Here is a 12,149-nt window from a genome sequence, read left to right on the forward strand (position 1 = left end):
ATGCCGCCGAAGATACGTATAGCTCCGTCCTGTGCGAGTTCACCCGGTGGCACGCCCGGTGGGGGTCTTCCGATTCGTCGTCATTCGAGCATAGGACCGCAGGAGAGAAGAGGTTCGACGATCAATTTGTCACCACCGACCGTAAGTCAGACTTTTTATTTTTACGATGATAATTTTTCCATGACGTTAATGCTACGCAAACCCCCCCCCATCCCGCCCCCCTACTATCATTCACCCACCCCCGCAACCGCCCGAATAATTAAAAAAAAAAAATTTTCTTTTCTTTTGTCACCGGCTTTTTAAATATTTTTGCTCAGCGCTTATAACCCACTGGTAATTATTATTATTATTATTGATTGATTGATTGATTGATTGATTGATCATTCCCCTTTTACCGGCAATGAAACCAAAAAATATTTTTAGGCTTTTGGCATGAAAATTTTTATTAGTTAAAAACAAACTTTTCATCGTTATAATTATCATTATTATTAAAAAAAAAAAAAAAAACTCTTAAGCACGACTTATATAGTTTTATTTATACCTCTTCCCCCTCTTTAAAATATAGTTATCATTTCCGGTATTTATCTATTACCACGACAAAAAAAAAAAATTTTTTTTTTTTTGAATATGATTGATTAGCTTAGCTAAGTGTCTTCCTTGTCCCTGCAGGGTTTCGGTCTACGGCTCGGCGGATCGCAAGAGGGCTCTACCCTCTCGGTGCCATCGGCGTATGTAAGTCCCCTCGATGTGCACGTTTTAAAAATAATTTAACAAACAACAACAACAACAAAAAAAAAAAAAGAGAGAAAAAAAAACAGAAACTTTTGTAACATTTCTTTATTTTTTCCGTCGTGTCCGTCGAATATCGCGAAATTAAACAAACGGTGATGATCGACGATATGTCGACGGTTGTTGTCGTTTTTTAAAAAGAACGTGCAAGACATAAAGAAATGTTACGAAAGACCGTTTTTTTTTTTTTTAATGGAGCTTCGCCTTAATTGTTTTATTATTATTATTATTATTATCTATTGACGGTGTTTTGTTTGTGTCGAACAATATCGTGTATTCGTCTTTCGCTGTCGTCTCATATATAAAATTATGTTTTGTTTTTTTTTCCTCATCGTTGGTTGTTCCATTCTTTCCCATTGCAACAAACACAACAGTTGGAAATTTTTTTTATTGGTCAATCGCGTTTCGATCTATCGATCGATCGATCGATATTAAAAAATTAAACAACAATCACGTCTTACTTTCAGACAAACATTTTTTCTTCTCTCTCTCATCTCATCACGTTCGTACCCCTTTCCCCCCCTCAGCTTTTTGTATTATCATTATCATCATTATCACCATTACAATTACAGTCGATTCGTCAAAAAGAGAGAGAGAAAACAACAACAAAAAACATTTCACATAATTGTCACTCATTTATTTGTTTTTTTTTTTTTTGTTTGTCTTTGTTTGTATTTTTATGAATTTATGTCGCAAAAATACAAAAAAAAAAAAAAATTCATCGATATTATATATACATATTTTTAAGTGTTTAAATAAAATGTGTAAAGTTATGAAAAGTTATGAAAAGAATAAAAAAAAACAAAAAAATTTATGAAAATTTTAAATAATTCGGCGAGGATCATCGCTTTGTAATTAACTGATTGTCGCTTTTTTTCTTTTCATTCAAAGCTTGCACGGAGCATGATAGTGAGTATCGTCAAATTTGTTTATTATTATTATCATTATCATCATCATCATCATCATCATTATTATCATTATCATTAATTAATCGATTTTTTTTTGAATTCATTTAATTTCGATTAATGATTACCTGTCAGGTTCGCCCCACGTTTTCTTTTTTTTTCTCTCCTTGTTTTTTTTTTTTTACTTTTTTGTTTGTTTGTTTGCGTTTGTTTGTGTTTGTATACATATATATATTAAAAGTTTTTAGATGACGTCAATATTAAAAATAAGAAAGCGAGAGAGAGAGAGAGAAAGAGAAAAGAAAAAACAAAAATTTTGTTTTTTTTTGTAATATTCATTATCGCGATTATTATTTAAGCATGATTAATGTTCGCCATATTTGTTAATTAATTAATAAAAAAAATATTATCATTATTATTATTATTATTACGTAAAAAAATTTTCCGCCTGCTTTTAATATTATTATCATTATTAATAATTTTTTTTTTTTAAATTACCTTTGGTAAAAAAGAAAAAAGTGAAAATTTTTACGTTAAAAAAAAAATTTGCTTATTATTATTATTATTATTATTATTATTATTATTATTATTAATGTTGTCAGTGTTTCACTTTCGCTTTTTTTTAAATGTTCCCCTCCACTCTTTTTTTTTGTTTTCTTTTTCCGGTTTTATTAAAAAAAAAAAGAAAAAAATCAATCTTAAATACATAAATGTTTTTTTTTTCGAATTTTAGGGCGGAAGCATGCCGAATACCAGCAGCAGCGTTCCATTCCTGCTGAATTCGAGCATGACGTCACTGCGCTCTCGGCGACCGTCGACCTGTTTGACAAATTCGCAAGGCTCAGGCCTACTCCAACAGCTGGGCTCCGGCATGGTAAGGCAACTCACACTGGGGTCAGGTTCCTCACTTCACCATCACCCGCCAGGTTCCGGTGGCGGGCCTCGGTCATTCCCCAACAGCAATGTAAGGAATTGTCCAGCTTTACGATCCGCTTATTAAATTTTATTTTGCCAAAATTTTTTTTTTTTTCTGACGTCTTCTCGTTTTTTATTTTTATTTTTTCTGCCACTCTCTCTCTCTCTCTCTCTTTCTCTTTCTCATCTCATTATATTTTTCTTTATCTTTCTCTCTTTTTCTCTCTGTGCTTTTCTCTTTCTCTCTCTCTCTCGCTCCATTTTCTCCTTCTCTATTACATCTCTTTCCTACCTCTTTCACATCTCTTTCTTTTTCTCTTATTCTCTATCATCTATTTTTTCTACCTCTCTCTCTCTCTCTTTTTCTATTTCCCCCTCTTTCTGTTTAAGAAGGTTCTAATAATTTGACAATTGCTGTTGTTTAACACCCCCCCCCCTCTCTCTTTCTCAACGGTTTTAAGTTAATAATTTTCCCTTGAGTTTTTTCCTTTCATTCATTCAGTCATTCTTCTTCTACTTCTTCTTCTGCTTCTTTTGTTTTTTTTTTACTTTCTCTTTCATTCTAAATCTTTTGGCTTGTTATTATTATTATTATTTTGCTGCTTTAGACAGAAAAATTTTATTTGAGCTGCTCTATATTTAAAAGGAAAAAAAAAAAGCTTTATTAGACAGTTTTTTTTTTTTGTTCTCGCTGTATTATGACTACATATATATTTTTTTATTCTGTTGTTGGAGAAATCCTTACATTGGTGAACTTGAGTGATTTTTGCATCTCTCTCTCTCTCTCACTCATTCAATGATCTACCTATTATTATTATCATTATTTTTAAATTTAATTTTTATTATTATTATTACTATTGATGATTTTTTTTTTTGATACCTGTAGTGTGAGTTATAATTTAGTTGATATTTTCTTAATTAATTAAGTGGTAATTTTTTTTTTTTTTCAAAATAAATAATAATAATAATTTATCGGGGAAGTGGAGGGGGCGGGAACATATTCGTGACGTCATAACAATGACGTGTCATTTTTTAAAACAAAAAGCTTTAATTTTTGTTAACCCTTTTTACGAATTAAAAAAAATTTTTTTTCCTGTCGTTCGCGTTAGTAGTAATCGATATTATATTTTTTTTTTTTTTACCTGTCGTATTTATTGCTTATAAAACAAACGCGACAACAAACAACAGCAGCGGCATCGGATTAAAAAAAAGGAAAAAAAAATGGTCGCCGACAGGAAAAATTTTCAAAAAGGTTTTTTGGGTTTTTGGCTTTAGAGTCATTTTGAATTTAAGTGGGGGAGAGAAATAAATTTTAGTACAAACGTTTGTCGAAATGTTCTGTGGTTGTTTTCACCGAATTTTATCTGTAAATGTGTGTGCGTGTATGCGTGTGCGTTTGCGAGACCTTTTCACGCAAGATGGGTGTCTGTTTCCTTTGACGCACGATTTCAAATCCTTTGAACTTTTGCGGTAAAGATTTCAATTTTCTAGAAATTATGACAATAATGATGGTTTTTGACTCTTTCTCCCTCCCCTCTCCCCTCTCCTTCTCCATTCAAAAACGTTTTCACGCATTTGTTGAATTTTTTCGCTGTCGGTCGTTTAAAAAAAATTTTTTTTTTTTTTCTCGATTTCGATTACGTGTATACACGTACTTGTGTGTGTGTGTGCCTGTGTTGTGCTGTCGTAAACGAAATCAATCGTATATCTTCGACTCGTTTAAAAATTTTATTCCTGTCGGCAACAGATTTCCCGGAAGAAAAATTACGACAAAATATATATATATTCCCAATACGTTTTACCGAAAGGATTAAGAAATGCGTTTGTTTGTTTTTTTATTATCATTTTATCACGGGTTTTCCCTCCACCTTCCCTCCCCTCTCTTGAATGCTGTTGTGTTCCGGATGTTGCTGCCTGTTTTTTTGTTGCCTCTCAACATTTTATGTCGATTATTTACGATTTGTAAATTTCACATAAACGAATCGAAATATATACCCGAACGTTTAAAAACGTAGGCGCGATTGAACGCGTTTGTTCGTGTCAATAAGAAAATTTTCGTCGTGGTTTTAACAAATAAAAAATTAATTCACTAATGCGTTATGATAAATGGGGGGCTGGCGAGAAAGGGGAAATTCATCAAATTCAATATTTATTTTCTTATCGCAAAAAATATAAAAAACTTTTTGAATAAATTTTTATTTATTTATTTATTCATTTATGCGTTCCGACCGACATTTTTTTTTTTGAAATAAATAAATAAATCGATTGATTTAATTTATTTTGTTCTTATTAATCGAATCAATAACAAATTAAATTTATGTATAAAAATCATAATTTTAAAATAAAACTTTAGAAATAAATTGAAATTTAATGTGTTCGCGAATTCATTTAAAAAAAAAAAATTACCGTTAAATTTAAATATTCGTTTTTCGAATTTTTCTTTAGTTGTAATTACTCACGATAGATGTCACTACTAGCGGAAAATTTAAACAAAAAAAATTACACTTCAGGTACACACACTTTTCTCAAATCGCACCGGAAAAAAATTTCTTTTATTATTATTATTATTATTATTATTCGTAGTAAACGATTAAGGCCCCCGCCTGCCCTTCCACCCACCCGCTCCCCCGCTCGAATAAAACAAAAACCTAAACGTAATAAAATTAAAATTAAAATTTTTTATTTATTGAATACATGAGAAAGTTAAACTTGATTAAATTTAAACCGCATTAATTATTTAGAAAATTTTCAATATGTTTACTAATAATTAATTTGATTATTTTTTCAGTATCAGCTGTTTTCTGGAAGATCTTAGAATTCCAATACATATATATTATATATATTATTATTATTATTAATATAATTTGATAAGTTTTTAACTTGAGAAAAAAAAAATGGAATAAAATGGAAAACAAAACCAAAGAACAAAAAAAAATTTATTGTTTTAGATGTATATGTATGTATGTATATATATATATATATATATATATATACTCGCACGTCCATACTTGAATCGTTCGCGAATGAAACGTCGTTAACAAAAAAAAATTGTTCTATTGCCACGTCGCCAAAAAAAAAAAAATTTTTATTATTTTATTTTCGAATTTTCCAGTTTGTACAATCATCATTATAAATATTGTATATTTATATATATACATATATATATTTATTTATTTATTTATTGATTATGTATGTGTATCATTATTAATAATGATAATAATAATGATAATAAATTATTTATTTATTTGTATATATTGTTATATTCGGTTCGTTCTTTATTTTGTAAGTAATGAACAAGCACTTAAAACTATCACTATAACAAAACTAATATTAATAAACAAGAACTTATTACAGCTAGACTAAAAATCAAATGAACCAACGCCAAGCTGTGTAGCTTGCCTATATTACTTTTGTCTTTCGTCAGTCAACTGTTTCGAATGTTCGAGCAAACACTTGCAAATAAAATAAAAGAAGGAGTCTTTAGAAGCTTCGCTTCTAAAGAAGAACAATTTGAGTTCGTCGCCAGTCTTTTGTTTATAAAAAGTTGAAAATGTGAATATTGAGTACGGGATCATAACAATATATATATTTTGAAAAATGTCCGTTGTACGGTAAAGAAGGTGTTTGTTTTAAAAAATTATTTTTGTTTTAAAATAAAAAATAAATAAATAAATTATGTACATAAAAATATATAATTATGTATGAAAAGAGATCGTTTGTTTGTTATTTAAAAATTATAATAATTGTTTTATTATCATTATTATTAATATTAATATTTTAAAAAAAATTTTTTTCCGAAATGATTGAAATGTAAACGTGTAAATAGAAAATATTTATTTATATATATATATATATATATATATATATATATACAAAATTATTTAGACAATCTTTATGTAACAATAAAATTATAATTTAGACGATTTCCCCACTCCCCACAACCCCCTCACATCTCTTCACTTAAGAATTTAACAATATGGCGTCCTAGTAAAGAATTATGTATATAAATGAGAAGAAAATTTTTTTTTTTTTTCTGACAATCTTTTTCTTCTCTCTCTCTCTCTTTCTCTCATCTTCTATTTTGTATATATATATATATATATATATATAAATTTATAAAAAAAAGTTTAAATTGTTTTTTTTTTTTTGAAAACGTGAAAAAAAAATGAAAACGGAAACGGGGATTTCGTTATTAAATATTTTTATTTTATATCTCTATGAAAATTTTTTTTTTATCGAATTGTTTTTAATAAATTTTTTTTTACTTTTACTTTTTGTTTGTTTGCGTGTGTTTTTTTTGCATTGTATTGTTTGTATTGTTTTTGGATTTTTTAAACAAAAAAAAAAGGAAAATGAAAAAGAAAAGGAGGAAGAGGAAGAGGAATAGGATGAGAAGGAAGAGGATAAAAAGAAGGAGAAGGAGAAAAAAAATGAAAGAAAACTTTCATTTGATTTTTATTTTTTCTATCGTTTGTTTGTTTGTTTTTTATTATTATTATTGAATTTTTGAAGGAAAACAATTATTGTTTCTTTTATTGTTTTGTTTTGTTTTTTTTTTTTTTTTGATTTCCGGTTTAACGAAACCTTTTTGTTTTATTATTTTAAAAAAAAAATTATAATATTTATATTTGTATTGATTCTGTAGGCGTGTGTGTGTGCGTGTGACAATGACAATCACTTGAAAATTATTATTATTATTATTATTTTTTTTTTGAAAATTTTTTTACGACAATCTATTATGACACGTGATATTTTGTTTAAAAATAAAATAAATTAATTGTTAACAAATTTTTTAATACAGATAATATCATAACGTACGTGTGCGTTTGCGTAATATGTTTTCTTTTATTATTATCATTATTATTTTTGCAAAAAAATTCTCTTTTTTTTTATTATCAACTCGAGGAATTTTAAAAAAATGATAAAATTAATAATAATGGTAGAAACAAATCACGCAATAAAAAAAAACAGGGAAAATTTACGCATACGAAAAGCATAAAATTTTTCATTTTTTTTTTTTTAACTTTGCGTAAATTTATTTAAAAAATTCGTAACGTGATATATTTATTTCCACCGGAAGTAGGTTTATCTTCCGCCACGTTTTTTCCCAACTTTTGTATTAGTTTTTTTTTTTTTTTTTTAATCCGGGAGAAATGCGGAATTTTGCACTAATTTTCCACCCGGTAACAGGGAGAGTGTGGGACTTAGCGGAAGCTACTACCCAACTAAAACTTCTGGGCGTGTTTCATCCTGCTCTTTCCTGGAGGGAGAGGCACTAGTGGGAGTGCAACCTGCATTTTAGCCACAATCCTCTCCTAAGCCATCCCACTCGAGGAAAATCCCGGAACTTCCTCTTTTTACCCTTTGAGAGACAGACCCAAGTTGCCACCTTCGTTCCTACCTTTTCCGTTGAATCTGTGAGTTTCCAAAGAGAGAAATCCGGAGTACACCACCCACCACTCCGGGCTACCTTTTCTATATGTCTTTCATTTACTTTTTTTTTATGATTAAGTTTCGTAAATTTTAATTTAATAATAATAATAATAACAACAACAACCTCGTCAAAATAATTAATGATAAGAATGATAACAAAGTTTAAAATAAAAACAACAGTTTAAAAAAAAGAAAAATTTTTCCTTTCTAATATTATTATTATTAATGAAGTCGTGTCGAGAGTTTAGTCGTGATATGCCTTTTTTTTGTACTCTGTGATTTTATCAACCGTAAACATTAATAAAAAATTATTATTATTATTATTATTATTATTATTATTATTATTATTATTATTATTATTATTATTATTATTATTATTATTATTATTATTATTATTATTATTATTATTATTATTATTATTATTATTATTATTATTATTATTATTATTATTATTATTTGCTCATTTTTTATTTTAATTTTATTATTTATCACATACGTAAAATCATTAATAATTAAATAATAAAAATAATATAGTTAAAATAAATAATAAAAATAATAATAATAAGTAAATAAATAAAAATCCGCCGTCATTTTGTTTTTTAATTTTTCGTAGCAATTTAGCAAAAATGTAATTTTCCCGCCATTTTATTTAAAAAATCATAAATATTAAATAAATGAAAGGAAAATTTGTTCGTTCGACATTTTTATTTATTTACTCTATGATTCGACGAAATTTTCTCTTGTAAATTTTTTTTCTTTGCGATGTCGTCGTTGATTTTAACGGTTCGGTACAGAGATACCAACATCGCAAAAAAAAAAAAAATTGCTCGGATAATAAATAAATATATATTTATATAATAATGATAATAAATAAATAAATTAATTAATTAATTAATAAGTAATAATTAGATTAATTTGCCGGAAGACAATCGTTTTAGTAGAGTTTCAAAGGAAAACTAATCGAATAGATTTCCTTTATCAATCAATACTATTTTTCTTATTTGTGACGTCATCTTTACTAAAAAACTTATTTTTTATTTTCGGGTACTCGAAACGAACGAACGAACGTTCTCTCTCTCCCCCTCCCTCTCTCTCACTCTCATTAACAAATATTTAAAAAAAAAAAAAAATTTTATTATAAAGGGACCATAAATTATTATTATTTTTTTTTAAAAATTATCTGACGTCATTTTAATACCGTAACGATTTATTACGTCATCATTATATACAGGAATAGATAGAAGAGAGAAAAAGAGAGAGAGAGAATATGAGAGACGAGTGAGTGAGTGATTGAGTACCTTTTCATTCTGTGATTGCTGAGTGAATAATTTAACTATCGTAATAATATTATTATTATGTAAATAAATAAGAGCACGTTTCTTATATATATAAATATAGGTGTTATGTTATGTTATGTATTATTATTATTATTAAATAAATAAATAAATAAATGTTATTTAAATTTTAAAATTTAAGAGGAACAAAAAAAAAAATTAAATGTGTTGATTGTTTCGTTTTTTTTTCGAATATATATATATATATATTATTTTATTGTATTTAAAAAAGAAAAAATTATTAATTATTTATTGATTATTTATTGATTTATTGATTTTTAAATGTTTATGTTGTGTATGGGAAAAAAAAAAGAAAGAAAGAAAGACAAAAAAGAAAAGAAATAAAATTTAATTTTTATTTTTTTTAATTTTTATTTTATTTTAATTTTCCTTTGAATTTTTTTTTCTGTTACCTTTGTGACAAAATTAAAAAATTTTTTTTAATAAATAATTGACCGATATTTATTTGTCTCTCTCTCTTTTTAACTTTTTATTTTTGTCTTTATTTTTCTGCTTTTTTTATTTTCCTTTTGTTTCTTTTAATTTTTCTCTCCTTACTTTTTGCCTTCTTCTTCTCTGTCAGTTCCTATTTTTCTATCTTTTTAATTCTTATTTCTGTTTCTTCCTATTTCTTTCTTTCTTTTTCTTTCATTTTCTCTCTTTGGCTATTCCTCTTTGTTTCTCTTTAATTTCCTTCTCTTCTATTTTTATTCCTGTTTCTCTCAATTTTTTTCTTCCTCTCTTTTTTCCTCTTTTTCTCTCTATCTCTCTTTCTCTTCGTCTCTTTGTCTATTATTTTCTATATTTTTCTCTCTCCTTTATTCTCTTCTCTCACCTTTTTCACTTTTATTCCCCCCCTCTCTCTTTTCCTCTCCTCTTTTTCTCTAGTCTTTTTTTTCTCTACAAGTCTTTATCTTTGCTTCCTTTTCTCTCTCTGTCCCTCTTTCCCTCTCTCTGTCTCTCCCTTTTTCTTTCTCACCCTCTCTTCCCCTTCCTATCTCTCTCTCTCTCTCTCTCTGTTTATTCCTGCCTTCTCACCTTTTTCACTTTTATTTGCCCCCCCCCTCCTTTCTCTTTCTCTCCTCCTTTTTTCTTCCCCTATAACTCTTTATCTTCGTCTCCATTTCTATCTGTGTCTCCCTCATTCCCTCTTTGTATTTCTATTTTTCTTTTCATATAAATTCTTTATTTGAAAGTTTTGTTTTCACGTAAAATAATTCTGTAATTTATCATTAATAATAATAATAATAATATTTACACGTGAGAATTTATTTCATTTAAAAATTTAATATAAATGAAAAATTATTTACGTTTTAAATCTTTTAAGAAAAAATGTTTTTTTTTTTTTAATTTTTTCCACGTCTGTCTGTGTGTTTGTGTGTTGTGTGTATGCACGTAGTAAAAGTAATAAATTTAAACCGAAGGCAGAAGGTAAATTACCCGAGTAATTAATTAATCATTTTAATTAGCAATAAAAGGTTTACGTTCCTTTTGGGAATACGTTGGATGGATGGACATTTCAATTTAGTCAAGTGAAAACTATCCTTTTTTTTCTTTACAGACGACGACGAAAAAAAATAAATTTTTTTTTTTATAACGTTGTTAAAATTTTAATTTTTATTTTGTGTTTTGCAACAATTCCTTAACAATCATTCGGCCATGTTTAACCAACGGCAAAATTTAATTCTACTTTTTTTTTTTGTTAACTAATAATAAATAAAACAAGTTTGACTATAGGGTTATATATGTGTAGAAAAATTTTGTAAGTTTTATTTTATACTATGAAATAATTATTTTAAAAAATTTTCCATTATTGCAATCACCACAATCATCATCATCATTATTATTTATTACGACTTATAAAACATTTTTGATTTTGTAATTTTCAATTTAAAATTTAAATTCCAATTTAAAAAAAAAAATTGTTTTTTCTTTTACTGACATCTAACAGTAAAATTTAGAAAAACAATTTTAAAAACTCTTCTGCTTTGTTATTTAGCAGAAGAGTTTTTGAAAAAATCCGTTAGATGTCATTTTAAATTATTATAAACAAATGAAAATTTTGTCATTGGCTTATAAACAATCGTGAAATAACAATGATGACGATCAGGTGTGTGTTTGTGTGTGTGGGCGACCTTGTGTCGTACCTTGATTTATTATTATTAACCTGAGAAAATTTTTTTTTTTTTTTTTTTGTATGTTGTGATATTGTTTAATTAACAACACGTGAATCATTTTATAATTTAAAATTTCATCACGTTTTATTGGTAAAAAGGTCACGACCCGATCGGTCACGCGTCGGTCAATTTTTCCCTTTTTTTTCATAAACCTAACATCATAAATTTTTCCAACCATTCCAATTTATTCTTTAATTTGTTTCTTTTTCGAAAATAAAAATAATTACTTTATTATTATTATTATTATTTAAAAACGATCACGAATTTTGTAGGATGTCGCGCGTTGTCGCGCGTCCGCAAAAAAAAAAAATTATGATTTTTATAATGAATTTCGTCTCGACGTCCATTTTTTATTTTTTTTGTCGTCGTAGTAGTACTATCACGTCGTCTGGAATTTTTCTTTATTTTTTTTTTTTTGTAATAATAAAGAATGTTCTAGAATAATATATTTTCATTATTATTATTATTATTATCATCATCATCCGGACAAAGAGAAAAATGACAAAGGTTGCATATAACATAAATGTAACATTTTTAATAAAAAAAAAAGAGTTTGCATTCAAAAAAAAAAAAATCGTATTAATATTCTTTTAGGT

General features: G+C 27.0%; 1 protein-coding gene across 1 annotated transcript; it reads left to right on the plus strand.

Annotated features, from left to right (window-relative positions):
* On the plus strand, nt 1–771 carry Phum_PHUM427050 (uncharacterized protein; the record flags this gene model as incomplete). Its single annotated transcript, XM_002429253.1, has 2 exons — nt 1–141; nt 670–771. 2 exons carry the CDS (start codon nt 1–3, stop codon nt 769–771), a joined length of 243 nt encoding a protein of 80 aa, XP_002429298.1.
* Between the last annotated feature and the right edge of the window lie 11,378 nt (nt 772–12,149).

Source organism: Pediculus humanus, genomic scaffold (assembly GCF_000006295.1).
Source record: "Pediculus humanus corporis 1103172108194 genomic scaffold, whole genome shotgun sequence".
Taxonomy (NCBI): domain Eukaryota; kingdom Metazoa; phylum Arthropoda; class Insecta; order Psocodea; family Pediculidae; genus Pediculus; species Pediculus humanus.